At 48.7% G+C, this 15276-nt stretch overlaps 1 protein-coding gene across 2 annotated transcripts in view; it reads right to left on the bottom strand.

Moving 5' to 3' along the window:
* The window catches only part of EVC2 (EvC ciliary complex subunit 2), a 130176-nt gene that overhangs the window by 11949 nt on the left and 102951 nt on the right, over positions 1-15276 (bottom strand). For both annotated transcript variants that reach the window (XM_021100987.1, XM_021100986.1), the window contains 2 exons: positions 8461-8675; positions 5032-5119 (listed from right to left, as the gene is read on the bottom strand). In XM_021100987.1, coding sequence (XP_020956646.1) covers positions 5032-5119; positions 8461-8675 — 303 coding nt within the window. The remainder of the gene's footprint in view (positions 1-5031; positions 5120-8460; positions 8676-15276) is intronic.

The following is a 15276-nucleotide window of genomic DNA, read 5'->3' as shown; positions in this document are numbered from 1 at the left end:
TCTAGGCATTTATGTAAGTGGATGAATGGATAGATGGATGGATGGCTGGACAGACAGGTGGACAGGTGGATGAATGAAGAGACAGATGGATGGTGGGTGGATGGATAGACAGATGGACAACGAGACAGAGAAATGGATGGATAGATAGACGGCGGGTGGATGGATGGATAAACAGAGAGACAAACGGACTCAGAGACAGATGGGTGGGTGGACATGACTCTAAAAGTGAGATCGTAATCCATGTAAAATACTATTCGGTTTATGTATTCATTTTGTTGACTGCCTGTTTCTGCCCACAAGAGTATCAGCTCCTGAAGGCATGGACTTCATCTGTTGTGTTTGCAGCTAAAATCCCAGTGCCTAGGCGAGCATTTGTCACTTACCAGGAGCACAGTAAATATTGATTCAAGAACAAAGCCTCTTCAGAAGATGACAGGGTCTTTGTAGTTGAGCTCACTCTAAGTCATGCCCTGTGTGGTTCAAAGAGAATGCCACTCTATTATCTATGAGTGGCCACAGTCACGCTGGAGCCTCGGGGGAATAAAGGTGACGACGAGTTCAGTAGGGACCACGGATGGGGTCCCAGCCTCTCCCCACAGCACAGGGAAACTTCCTGCCCAGCCGAGTTAGTGTCTGTCTTGTCTTCTTCTTCTTCTTTTCTTTCTTCCTCCCTCCCTCCCTCCCTCTCGCTCGCTCTCTCTCTCTTTCTTTCCTTCCTTCCTTTTCTTTCTTTCTCTCTTTCTTCCTTTTTTGATTTTTATGGCCATACCCACACCATATGGAAGTTCCCTAGGGGTTGAATCGGAGCTGCAGCTGCCAGCCTACACCACAGCCACAGCAACAAGGGAACAAGCCTCATCTGTGACCTACACCGTGGCTCATGGCAACGCTGGATCCCCGACCCACGAAGTAAGACCTGGGTTCCAATGCGCGTACTCACGGATACGACTCAGATTCATTTCAGCTGCGCCACAACGGGAACCCCAATGTCATTCATTTTTAAATGAGCACCCCCTTCCCATTTTATTCATAAGCAATTAGAAAATACTTTGCTTCGAAAGCCACTAGAAAATACTTTGCTAGTTAATATTTTGCTAGTGCAATAGCAATGGGAGAAAGCCTGATTTAAAACCAGCTCCACCACTGACTGGCTGCAGGACATCGGCTAAGTCACCTCACCTCTCGGACCCTTAGTTTCTTCATCTGTCAGCTGGTGAGCCCCTCCACGCCTCCCCTCAACCTGGGGCCGAGAGCTGCTGTTGGTTCATCACTGTCAGAGAAGGGCTGATGGATTGGCAGCAGTGCCCAGGGGAGGCTCTTCCCACTGCCAGGGTCCCCAGAGCAAGGGGGAGATTGCTGGGACGTGTGAGATGTATTTAGCACACAGGAGGCGTGCGAGAGCTTTATGCAAATATTGTCATAAATATGCAAAAAAGGCGCTGGCAACGTTGCAGCTTAAATATAAAGGTATGGGTGCTAATGTGGAAACTATCTTTCATGCGGATTTGTAATTTAAACTATGTTGTCCCTAAGGCATCATAATCAGAGGAAAGAAAGCAGGGGAGAGGAGAGAGCGAGGAGGAGGAGCAGGGGAAGGAGGAGGAGCAGGGAGAGAGGGAGGGAGGGAAAGAGGACTGGGCTCCCTTGGCTATCCTTTCGCCTGGTACAAAAAAAGGAACAGGCAAAATACAGGACTCCTCTCTACAGGGTGTGGTGGTTAATTTTATGGGTCAACTTGTCTGGGCCACAGGGCCAAGACATTGGGATAAGCATTATTGGGGCTATTTCTGGGAAGGAGATTTTGGATGAGATTAACATTTAAGTCAATGGACCGAGAAACAGACGGCCCTCCACCATGTGGGTGGGCCTCACCTAATCAGGTGAAGGCCCAACTGGAACAAAGACTGATCTCTGAGTCAAAGGGAATTCTGCCAGCAGAGGGCCTTTTTTTCTTTTTTTCCCCTGACTTTTTAGGGGCACACCTGCAACATATGGAAGTTTCCAGGCTAGGGGTCGAATTGGCACAGCCACAGCGATGCAGGATCTGAGCTGAGTCTGCAACCTCCATTGCAGCTCGAGGCAATGCCAGATTCCCTAACCCACTGAGTGAAGCCAGGGATAGAACCGTGTCTTCATGGATACCAGTTGGGTTCGTTTCTGCTGAGACACGACGGTAACTCCAGGCTTTTGGACTTGAACTGCAGCTTCAGCCCCTCCCTGGGTCTGCAGTCTGCCGGTCTACCTGCCAGCCTACTGGGACTTTCCAGTCTCCATAATCACAGGAGCTAATTCCTGCAAGTCAGTCTCTCTCTGCCCCAAGTCTTTGTGGTTCTGCTTCTCTGGAAAACCCTCACTAATATCCAGGGGCTGGCTGAGTAGACACTGCTGGGGGGACTCTACAAGGCACAGGGGGCTGAGGAAAACCACCATTCTGACTGGTCCCTATGGCCCAGGGCTTCAATTCCAGTTTTAGTCTTGACAGGGCCAATTCTTTAGCAGAGTTCATGGTTTAAAAGAGCCAACAAACTAGGGAGTTCCCGTCGTGGCGCAGTGGTTAACGAACCCGACTAGAAACCATGAGGTTGCGGGTTCAGTCCCTGCCCTTGCTCAGTGGGTTAAAGATCTGGCATTGCTGTGAGCTGTGGTGTAGGTTGCAGACACGGCTCGGATCCCGCGTTGCAGTGGCTCTGGTGTAGGCTGGTGGCTACAGCTCCGATTCGACCCCTAGCCTGGGAACCTCCATATGCCACAGGAGTGACCCTAGAAATGGCAAAAAGACAAAAAAAAAAAAGAGCCAACAAACTAGAAATGAACCTGGATGACATTCTGGGTGCCACCTGGCCTGTGTGTCAAGTGTCTTAGTGACAGAGAGGAGAAGGGGGGATCAAAGTGAGTGTGGGGATGGCTCGGTGCCCACGGAGCCAGGCCCAGGAGCATCACCTGCTTGGCAGGGAAACTGAGCAGACAGAGCGCCCCTGGTGCCACTGCCAATGCCAGGCTGGATCCTGAGCTCCAAGCCCTGGAGCAGTCACGCCACCGCTCTGCCTGTGTCTTGGTTCCTCTGTTTGAAAGATGGAGAAGACAGTTGTTGCTTCCCAGTGTTCTGCAAGAGTTCAGTGAATAACAGATGTGGGCTCTGGGACGGTACTCCCTGAAGAGCAGGAGTTCTAGAAACTTCCACTCCCTCCTCCACCCCCCCCAGTTTGGAGCTCAGAAGATTCTGGTAGGAGGAACCTAAGCTCCAATCCAAGCTCCATCTGGCTCCTCAGTGTGAACCTGGGCAATATTTTCCCTCTGAAGGACCTGTCTGCAATGGGTCATGGCAGACCTGCCTGACGGTCTATTCCCTGGCCCCGCCGTGGGTGCGTGCTCTTCTTCTGTTGTAAATACTTAGAAAGCCTGTGGAGTTCCCACTGTGGCACACTGGGTTAGGAACCTGACTGCAGTGGCTTGGGTCACTGCAGAGGCGTGGGTTCTATCCCTGGCTTGGTGCAGTGGGTTAAAAGACCTGGTGTTGCTGTGGCTGCAGTGTAGGTCAGTCCTCCTCGGATTCAATCTCTGGCCCAGGGACTTCCACATGCCATGGGTGTGGCCATTAAAAAAAATCCATTTAGAAAGCCCAGGTCCGCTCTCGAGACAAAGAGGAAGAAGCACGTTAGATTCCCCACTGACCTTGACACAGCCTGGCCTTCCTGTCTGGTGTGACTGAGTGATGGCCTTTAAGATGTCCATGCCCCAGCCCCCAAACCTGTGACTATGTCATCTTACCTGGCAAAGGGGCTTGCAATTAAGCTTAAGGATCCTGAGCTGAGATTATCCTATAGATCATCAGTGGGTCGTCTAACCTTATCATCACGTCTCTCTTAGAAGCAGAGAACTTTTCCCACTCTGATGGGTCAGAGAGATGTGACGATGGTGATGAAAGGAGCAGCAGAGATGCAATTCGTTGGCTTCGAAGATGAAGGAAAGGAGCCCTGAGCAAGAAACGCAAGCACATCTAGAAGCTGGGAAGAGCCCTCGGCTGACAGCCAGCAAGGACGTGGGCGCCTCTGTCCTACAACCGCAAGGAACTGAATTTTCCCTGTGACTTGAATGAGCAAGAAACAGATTCTCCCCAGAGCCTTAGAAGGATTACAAACCTCGATGCTTTGATTTTGTCTGGTGAAACCCCTAAAGGACTCCTGACCTGTAGAACCAGTAGATAATATATGTGTGTTCCCCGAAGCCACTGAATCGGTGGTAATGTCTTACAGTAGCGGTGGGGAATAAGACAAGCAGAAAGCTGTGTTGTGCCTATGGCTGATTCTGCTGGCTGGACACCTGAAAGTGTCCCCACCCCTTCTCCTCGTGGGCTCTCTTCTCGGAGGCTGGGGAGGGCATGCTGGACGTGCAGCTGGGGGGCCACGGGCCAGGTCTCAGGACGTGAGGAGACCCGGGGGCACGGACAATCCTGGAAACAAAAGACAGCAGGCTGACCGCGTCCTAGATTTACCTTCTTGACCGGAAGGCAGACACAGTGGCTGGAACTCAAGAAGGAAGAATCATGGAACGCGACCATGATATCACTGCACCGAAGCAAAGTCAGACACCTGTGTCCAGACCCCTGGGGGTCAGCACAAGCCACTGTCACAAGACCAATCTCAACACAGAAAAGTCAAAACTCGGGGTACACTCTCACCGGCCTCCTTGCACGGTCCAGATTTCAGGGACCAACTTTGTTGCTGGCGGAACCCACTCTGTATTAACCTTACTTAAGACTGAGAAGAACAAGGTTCGAGCCTGTGTCGAGTCACAGAAAGGCAACGGACCAGGGCTCTAATTATTACTGCCATTGCCGCTGCCGTGACCCCTGACCAAATGCCCTCTGCGTGCTGACCCGGGGCCAGGGGCTTCTCGAAGATCCCCTGGGAAGCTCCCAAGGCTCGTGTTAATCCTGCTCGTCCTGCAGGTGAGGAAGTGTAGACCCTGAGAGAAAGGAGAAGTGACGGGCTGGCCGGGGGTGGGCCCAGGACGCGGCGACCGTGTTCTCACCTGGCCGTACAGGGTCACAAAGGCGTCCATCTCCATGTTTCCCAGCACATCTTCCAGCACGACGCTGTCCTCCTGCTCCTCTCGCAAGCTGGAGTGAAACCAAAATCCACGTGAGTCCAGGCTTCATAGGAAGCGATCCTATGAGAGTGTCTAGTTATTTAAATAACAAAGAATCACCAATCTAACCTACACGATGGGAAAAAAAAAACAAAAAAACCCATTGATGGAGACAGCCAGAAGACACGTCCCTCTTCTGACCCAGATTACTTTGCAAATAATGTATCAGGGACGGCCCGCCAGGATGAGGGGCTCCTAGAAGCGACAGGTTTCGTGGGAGCCGCATAGAGACGTTTCTGTGCCTTCGCAGGGCAATCCGTGGTCCGCGTGGCCGTTAGCATAACCGACGCCATCTTGGGCCCCGACAGTGTCCTCTGCGCGTCCGCTGACCCACCCAGGACTGTGCAGTGAACCACGTCCTGGTCATCAGGGGCTCTGTAGTTAATAGACACTGTGTAATGAGCATCAGGACCAGGTAGCCTCTATGCTTTGTTGGTCCCCAAACAATGATGAAAACCTCCCTGGCATATTCCAGGCACCCACAAGGCGAGTTGCCCGTTCATAAATCTGGACTTAGGAAGGCACGCCCCATTTCCAAGCACCTACCCCCACACCCCAGGTTAAGTGTAAAACTGGCCCCGTGGCCCCTCCGGGGTGCAGGGTGCAGCTGTGAAGGCTCTGGATTGTCGTCCGCCTGACCCCGCCCCATGAGTCAGTTACCCTAGAATAACCAGATTCATTGATGTCATGGAGCTGCCTGCCTCGTTTTTCCATCTCGAGATGTGACCGTTTGGGGGGGTCACTTTTTGTTTGCTCTGACCTCCAGCAGGAATTCTTATCTGAAAACTCCCCGTATGAGCTGTGGTGTCTGAGCTCAAGAACGTCAAATCTGGGGGAGTTCCTTCACTGCGTGCCCTCATGTTAAAACAGGCCTGGAACCATCTCCCAAGGATGGAGCTGGCTCTGTCCACTGAGGCTGGGTGGCATCTTATCACCTGAGACATGAGGTCCATCAGGCTTCTCGACTTCCCCCCAAAGGGGTGTCCTCAGCCCATCCCTCAGCCAATTATACTTGGCATCCTGGTTTATCCAGCCTACATTCTTGCTGGTGAATACAAGCCAAACCCTCTGCAGGTACAAGTCATACAAAAAGCTTGATCATCAGCCATTTCCTCTGTGACGCCTGGAATACATTAGGGTTTTAAATACCCTGAAATCCTAAATCAAGCCTAAATAAAGTCAACCTCTCTGAGTGTTTTCCAATGCTCAGATTCAGTCTCTCTGCTATTATTTCACTTTGATGCCGTGTTTACACAGAAAAGCATAATCAAATACATTAAAATCACCTGTAACCTCACTGCCAGAAATCACATCGATTAAAATTGGGCCGATTTTCTTCCAGTTAATTTGCGCATGTGTTTGCAAAAATGGAATCAGGATGTGTGCAGCCTGTGCCCCAGACCATTTAGATATCAACATTATATTTACAGTGGAAAATTATGAAGCCGTTAAAAATTGTGTTTTCCAAAAGACATATGCACCCCCTGTTCATTTCAGCACTATTTACAGTGGCCCAGGTAGGGAAGCAATTTAAGTGCCCATCCATAGATGCATGGATAAAGAAGATCTTTTACACATACATACCTATTCAGTGGAATATTACTCAGCCATAAACAAGAATGGATCTGGCCACTTGGGGCAACATGAATAGACTTGGAGGGCATTATGGGTATTATGCTAAGTGGACTGTCAGACAGAGACAAACAAATACCTTATGGTTTCACTTACACATGGAATCTAAAAAATAAAACAGGAGTTCCCATCGTGGCTCAGTGGTTAACAAATCCGACTAGGAACCATGAGGTTGCGGGTTCGATCCCAGACCTCTCTCAGTGGGTTAAGGATCCGACGTTGCCGTGAGCTGTAGTGTAGAACACAGACGCAGCTTGGATCTGATGTTGCTGTGGCTGTGGTGTAGGTTGGTGGCTACAGCTCCGATTGGACCCCTAGTCTGGAACCTCCATATGCCACAGGTGTGGCCCTAGAAAAGACAAAAAAATAAAATAAAACAGAAACAGACTCATGGATACAAAGAACAAAGTGGTGGTTTGGGGGGAGTGGAGGTGGAAGGGGAATGTGGGAGAATAGTTGAAATAGGTGAAGGGGATTAAGAGATACAAATTTATGGCTATTAAATAAATAAGTTGGGGGATATAGTCAGTAATATTGTAACACCTTTGTACAATCATGGACGGTCACTGGCCTTACTGCTGTGATCATTTCATGATGTATAAAAATACTGAATCAGGAATTCCCACCTGTTGTGGCTCAGCGGAATCAATCTGACTAGGACCCAGGAGGACGCATGTTCGATCCCTGGCCTCGCTCAGTGAGTTAAGGATCTAGTGTTGCCATGAGCGGTGCTGTAGGTGGCGGAAGCAGCTCGGATCTGGCGTGGCTGTGGCTGTGGTGCAGGCCTGTGGTTACAGCTCTGATTCACCCCCTAGCCTGGGAACCTCCGTATGCTGCAGATGCGGCCCTAAAAAGACAAAACAAAACAAAACAAAACAAAAACCCTGAGTCATTATTATGTCGTACCTGAAACTAATATATTGTATGTTAACTATAACTCAAAAACAACATACCTAGACACTGTGAAGGGAAAAGATATTTTCCAAGTGTTCTTAATGCCACGGGCAAAGGCTAATTGTCCAATTACTTGAAAAAGAACTCCAAAAACAACCAAAAAGATGGGATTTCTGTTGTATAATTTTGCAAGAGCAGGCCATAATAATACTATGTTTAGGAGTTCCCTGGTGGCTCAGTGGGTTAAGGATCTGGCGTTGTCACCGCTGTGGTTGTGGCCACTGCTGTGGCACGGGTTGACTCCCTAGTCTGGCAAGTTCTGCGTGTTTCAAGCGTGGCCAAAAAATAAAATAAAATAAAATACTACATTTATGGCGAGGCCTGTGTAAGACACGTGTCCAGTCCAGTCTGGCTCATGCGCTGTGATGTGTAAGGTAAGCGCTGTTTTGGGAAGCTGGGGGATGGGGCCCATGGAAGCTCGGCACTATTTTTTGCAGCCTCTTAGGAATCTAGAATTATTTCAATATAAAAAGTTGAAAAAGACTATCTTTAGGAAGACCTCAATCTTAAAGTTTCAATAAAAATTAAATATTAAATAGACATTAAAAAATGAGGTTGAGATCGATGTCAGGGAAGAAGCAGCATGTTATGACATTAGCAGCTCGTGCCTGGGACAGCGCATCAGACGGCTGCACGTGGGCGACCTCCTGGGCCCTGATCTGCCGAGTCTGAGAAGCCAGGTGCCCCCAGGCCTGCAGGGACTTGAGCATGGAGCTCTTGGCTCACCTCTGCTGCCGGTGCTCCAGGACCTTCTGCCCCTTGCTCAGGGCTCGCTGCAGGACAGCGGAGATCTGCCTTTCAGAATCCGTCTCCTCCGGCTGGTGTAGAAGCCCAGGCTCCTCGCCCGCCCATTGCTGCCGACTGGCCAGCACCCGCTGCAGCTTGGCCGCCTCCTGGTGCGCCAGCTGGTCCTCCAGCTTCCTCTCCAGCTCCTGGAGCTCCTGCACACAGAGGGCTGGAGTGAGCACGGGGCAGGTGGGCTGCAGGGTAAAATCCTGCTCAGCATGGCGCTGCCGGCCTGGCACATCCTCCTCTGGCTGCCTCTCCCATCCAGCTTTGCCCAAACCATATGATGAAACTGCACCCCCGGGCCTTTGCATGTGCTGTGGCCCCATCTGCAGGGCCTTTCTCTGCTTGCCCAGCCAACTCCGAGTCTTCTTTCAAGGGCTGGCTTTAGAAGAACCTCCTTAGGAAAGGGCTCTGTCTTGTGCCTGGTCTCAGCCTCTGGACCGTGATGCTGCTGGCTGGAGACGCCTGGGGGTTGTCACCTGGGTCCATGCGCCTTGCGGCAGCCCCCACAGACATGTCCCTGATGGGCCAGTGTCCACGTGGGATCAGCCCTTGGGGTTCTTACGACTGCCAGATGCACCTTGGCCACAACCATCAAAGACCTTGAAAAAACAAGGTTTATTGCTCACATGTCCTGGACGGTACAGGGCACCCCCAGGCCACAGGGCAGGGTCACAAGCAGGACCGAAGGCTCTGCCTTTTTTGGGGGGCATTGAGGTTCGGGTGCCTAGGGTTTCACGGGTTCACTCTTTGCTGGTGAACTTAAATCATAAGAGGAGGCATTAAGGTGCGTGGAAAGCAAAGGAGAGTCACCCATGGGGTTATGTAAGCAAGTGGGTCAACCAGAACTTTCCACAGAACTTCATGGGTGAGGCGGCCTGGCTTTTATCTAGCTCTTTGGTTGGCAAGCTCTTTATTTCAGAGGGCTGCCTCTGAGTGTCAGGCACTTACAATATAATCACAAAAGCTAACGGTTAGGCACCTACGACAGGCGCCCCAAGTCCCCAAGTCCCCGGGGAGATGCAGACTCCCCTCCTCCCCCCACCACCCCTCCTATCTTCCTGTTACGGACTGAGCGTTTGTGGTCCTGCAAAGTCCATGTGCTGAACCCCTAATCGCCAGTGGGATGGTGTTTGGAGGGGGGACCTTTGGGGGGTAATTAGGTGGAGATAAAGCCATGGGGGTGAGGCGCCCATGATGGGATCAGTGCCCTTCTAGGGAGAAGAGACTGGAGCCCCCTCTCTGCCGTGCCTGCGAGGGGCACACAGTGGGAAAGCGGCTGTCTGAGAGCCAGGGAGAGATTTTTCACCAGAAAGGGAACTGGCCGGCCTGCATCTTGATCTTGGGCTTCCCAGCCTCCACAAGTCTGAGAAAACAAACGTCTGTTATTTAAGTCCTGCATCTATCATACTTGGATGCAGCAGCAGGAGCTGACTAAGACAGTGCCCCATTTTCTGCTGGGGTGTGAGCTGTGAGCTCCTGGGGGGCGGGGATGGGGGTGCAGGGCTGCATCCCCGTCCTTGTATCTGCAGCGCTTAGCACCTACCTGGCAGCTCTCACCTGTCACTGACATACGTCGGGTATCAGCACGCATCCTACTGGATGAAAGCTGTGCTGGCCCAGCAAGTGTGGACCACACCTCGCACTGACTGTGCTCAGGTCATGCCCGGCACTGCTCTAAATGCCCTGCATATATGCATCTCACAGGATCCTTATAACTCGGAATACGCGTTTACTTTCCCCGTTACAGATGATGACACTGAGGCAGAGAGACAGAGTAATTTGCCGGGCCACGCAATTCATATGTGGCAGAGCCAGAACATGGGGCCAGGCCAGCTGGCTCCAGAGTATGTGTCCTTAACCCCCAGCTATACTGTCTCTCACTGGCTGAACAGAAGAAATCTATATTCTTAGGCCACCAGAGTCAGAGAAGAGAAAATGGCCAGAGAGATAAATGAGGTGACAGCGTGGCCAGTGCATGGGTGGCCATGGACGCTCCGGGATGCTCTGAGCGTGGGCTTCCGTCGTGCTGAGGTTTCCAATTCTGATCGTCCTTCTAGTCGCTGCAGCCCAAATGGAAGCATAACCAAACACAGCATTTCCAACAGCGCTAATGAGTTCACAATGGTGTGTTCTGTCTGGGGGCATGGAGCCTGGTCATGCACCAGACTTCCACGGAGGTGCCAGCCCCAGCCCACTGCGAGCGGAAGGCCGGCTCAAACCCACAGCTGCCAGGGTCCTCCAAAAAGGCAGAGCACAGAGAGCCGATGCATCACACTCTGGTTTCTGAGACCGGGTGAGCCCTGGTAAAGAAGTTGGGGGGTAAGTGGATCCTGCAGGTTGTAAGCTGCCGATGGCAGGTTCTCCCAGAGGTCAGTTCTGGCCCCCAAAACCCTGCCACTGAGCACAACTAGAACCCAAGATTTGGTTCTAGAATTGTCTTCCTTATTGCCTGCTCTCTCCACTAGAGTTCAGATGCTGAAGCAGGGACTCTATAACTGTCTTATTCATCTCTCTCCCAAGAGGAGGCAGGCACAGGGCTTGCGGAAGGAGTCACAGTAATTAGCATCTTCTTCTTCTTAATAATAATAATAGCAGTTAGCATGGACTGAATGCTTACATGGTGCTAGATTCTTTTCATGGTATCTTTACATAATAAGCATTTGTTAATGTCCTATTTTATAGATAAGGTAGCGGAGGCACAGAGAGTAAGTAAATTTCCCGAGGTCCCAAGAACCTGAGAGAAGAGTGTTTCATGTTTCTCTGACTCTGGGCTCCATCTCTTGCTTCTGTTGTGTCTGGTAAGCCCTCTGTGGGTATCTGTTGAGTGAATGGATAGAGAGATAGACGGATACGTGATGATGAAGAACATAGATAGACAGACAGATGGATGGATGGATGGATAAAGAGATAGAGAGATGGATAGGTAAATGGATGGATGGATGGATGGATAGATAGATGATAGAGAGATGGGTAGGTAGATGGATGGATGGACGGATGGATAAATTAGATAGATGATGGATGGATAGATGGATAAAGAGATAGAGATGGATAGGTAAATGGATGGACGGATGGACGGACAGATAGACGGACAGACAGACAGATAGATAGATAAAGAGATAGAGAGATGGATAGGTGGATGGATGGACGGATGGACGGATGGACGGACGGACAGACAGACAGATAGATAAAGAGATAGACAGATGGATAGGTGGATGGATGGATGGATGGACAGATGGATAGATTAGATAGATAGATGATTGGATGGATAGACAGATGGATAGATGGATTGATGGGTGGATAGATAGGTAGACAGACAGTGAGCTCCAGACCTTTTACTGGGCACGAGGGATTCTGGGATGAATGAAACATGGCCCCAAGACCCTGGAAATTCAGCCTAGTGTGGGAGACAGTTGTGCGAACACCAGTTACAGTGACAGGTAATAGCCCATCTCAGGGAATGGAGATGGAGGGTTATGTGAGCACAAAGCTGGGAGAGACCAACTCTGCCCAAGGCAATCACAGCTGGCTTCACAGAAGAGGCGACTCGGCTTGCCTTAGCATATGAAGAGGAGTTGGCGGGGGCGGGAAGGGGGGAGCAGGAGCATTCCAGGCAGAGGTCCTTCAAAAGAACGGCGGCCTGAATGTGTCTCAGGTGCTCAGGAAGCTGTAGGAAGGTCCAGGGGCTACATCACAGGATCTGAGGGAGGGAGGCGTGGAGGTGAGAGATGGAGCTGGGAATGGGGCTGGTCAGTGTGATTTTTCAGGAAGATTCCTCTGGCTGCATTAGGGAAAGAGGGAGGCAGGTGGAACCTGATGCAGGCAGGGGGTGTGGTCTCTGCTCTCCAGCTGCAGGACTGTGGTGAAGCCTCGATTCCATCCATAGAATGGGAATAAAAACATCCCGGGGTTGACCCAAGGTCTAAATGCTTAACACGATACCTTGGACTTGATGACAGCTCAGTTGATGCGAGCTACTAGGGTGTTATTTTTGTTTTTCAGGTCTAGATTTACCAGAGGAGTAAAGCTGGGCAGCAAGGTTTGGAAGTGAGAAAATTCAGGCAGAATTGACAGATGGGTGATGGGCAGTGAGGCAAAGCGGCGAAGATGTCCAGCCCAGGCTTGAAAAAGAGGATACGCAGCAATTGAAATGGAAATGCATATACAATGGGGACCGTGAGTCCGGGGTCGTGTTATCTGTTCTGAGCAAGCCCCTCTGATTTAAACTTGCCCATGACTGCCACATGGCCCTGCAATTCAATTATGTCTTGCGTTGTGTCCCAATTTCATAAAATGAGTCTAAATCTTTCATCGAATGAGGGGGACTTGATATAGTTTTCTTAGGAGTCATTGCTTCCAAAGCATTTCATTTCATGCTTTTCTAATTCTCCTAAACGTGTAATAGCCTAAAAGCCCGTTCCCAATGGGAAAGTGGCTTTCACAGAATGATCAAATTGCAGAAGGAAAGTCTCATATCGGGCACAAAATGACAGATGTGTCTTCTCTTCAAATGCCCATCTTCGCTCCAAAAAGAAAACAAAAAGGCATCATATCCAATGACTTAGCAGGAATTTAATAATATAACCTCCTCTGATTTATTATCAGCTGCTTCCAGTTCGGGACACATTAACTCCTCTAAACACACAGGAGAATAAAGAAGCTCTGATGTTACTCCAAAGGGCTTTGAGACCAAATTGAAAATGTCAGTTTTGTGCCATCCAATTACGAATAGAAACGAGGGTCGTTGCAAGTGAAAAGGGCCATTAGGTGTCTTAGGGCTGAACTGAGGTAGCTCTCAGAGCGTTTATAATGAGGAGATGAAGGGTGAGTTGAAAATCAGAATCTCTCTGTATCTTATTTTGCTTCTACCTTGTTTGGCACATGACCTTGGACCTGCCCTTCCTCTGAAGTCCTCGCTTGCTTCACCTATAATTCCAACAGTGCCCACAACCCCAGCACACACGCCAATCACCTGCCAGTACCACTTGCTGTGGGTTTTGGGCAAAAAACCTGCAGGAATTTCCACCTCTTATTAATTTCCTAAGGCGTCTTATATTGGAAGAGTGCTGCCTTCAAGAAAATACTTGTTCTGTGTGTACCAACATGACCACATGGGTAGTTCCTTTCATCTATTTATTTAATTTTATTTAGTTTATTTAAGCTAACTGATGAATTTTGTAGGTGAATGTTTTAAAGTTAAACCAGTCTTATATTGCTGGGGAAACTCGATCTGGTCATGCTGGATTACATTTTTTTATAGATGGCTGGAGAAGGTTAATACTTTTTTTATGAACGGCACACCTACGCTCCTAAGTAAGACCGAACTCTAACTGCTCTTTTTCATTTATGTCTGGTTTGGGTGTCAAGGTTATTTGAGCTTCATGAAATGAGGCCTATTCCCTATTTTTTTAACATTAGAAATAATCTGCATATGCGATTAGGAAAACTTGCTACCTGAAAGTTTGGTGGAGCTCACCTATAAAACTATCGAGGTTAGATATTTGTGTGTGAGTGTGTGTGTGTGCGTGCGTCTGTGTGTGTATGCACGAGAGAGAAACAGGGAGAGGGAGAGATTTCTAAACCACTGAGTCAATTTCTTTCATGGTAATAAGACTATATTCCTTTTTTCCCTACTTGAGCCAGGGAGTGGTCATCCATAGTTTTAAAGAAAATTTTCTGTTCTATTTCAGTGTTTAAATTTAACTATTCAGAATTACTATTCACAGAATTCTCTGATTTTTAAAAATTCTAGGAGTTCCTTGATGGCCTAGTGGTTAAGGATCAGGTATTGACACTGCTCAGCTCTGGTTCGATCTCTGGTTCAGGAACTCTGGACTGCCAAGGAGGGCCCCCCAAAATTCTTTTGATAAGCTGCTTTTTATACTTATGATATCATTTGCCCCTTGTCTCTTTTTTAAATGGTCAATTTGGCCATTATTTGTATATTTTATTAGACTTTTTTTTATATTAAACTTTTCACTTTATTTTCTCTGCAGTGGTTTCATTTTTAATCTTACTCATGCTCTCTTACTTCCTTCTATTTTCTGTAGGTTCATTTTGTGGTTGGTTTCCCTTGTTTTATACAATTTAAATTGTGAGGCTTTCGTCTTTTCCAGTGTAAGTTTAGGGCATTAATTTCTCTCTAAAAACCGCTTTAGTTGAATCCTGCAAATTTTGGTAGCTTATATCTACAATATTTTTCTGTTCTTTGAATTTTTGTATTTCCATTATGATGTCTTTGACTCATGAATTATCCAGAAGTATGCATAAGGCTTCCAAAGTATGGACGTCTTCATCTTTTACAAAATGGATTTAACCTTAATTGCTCTTTTTCAAAAAGGCGGTCAATAGGGTACGCATTCAGTCAATTACTTTGTAACTGTTTCAATAGGAAGAACGTATATTCGTGCATGGTCAGCCTCGAGCGTGTGCGTGTGCACGTGTCACACAGATTGTTAAATATGCGATTTCGTTCATCTACACCTTCACTCGTGTTTCATTTGATCAACAATCAACCACAGAGGGAGGCGTGCTGAAACTTCCCGCTATGATCACGGACCTATGGATTGCTCACCGTTGTTTTGTCAATTTTTGTGGTTGCTGTTGTTTGAGGTCTTTTGCTGTATATACACAAGGATCGAATCACATTGCTGTCTGAGGGAATGAAACTTTTAAATCATTTTGGTATTATTTTTCTTTAATCATTTCTTAAATCATTATTTTATCTCCTATACCGATAATTCAGACAACGAA

Source organism: Sus scrofa, chromosome 8 (genome assembly GCF_000003025.6).
Source record: "Sus scrofa isolate TJ Tabasco breed Duroc chromosome 8, Sscrofa11.1, whole genome shotgun sequence".
NCBI lineage: Eukaryota > Metazoa > Chordata > Mammalia > Artiodactyla > Suidae > Sus > Sus scrofa.
This window is presented reverse-complemented; position numbering and strand designations above follow the sequence as displayed.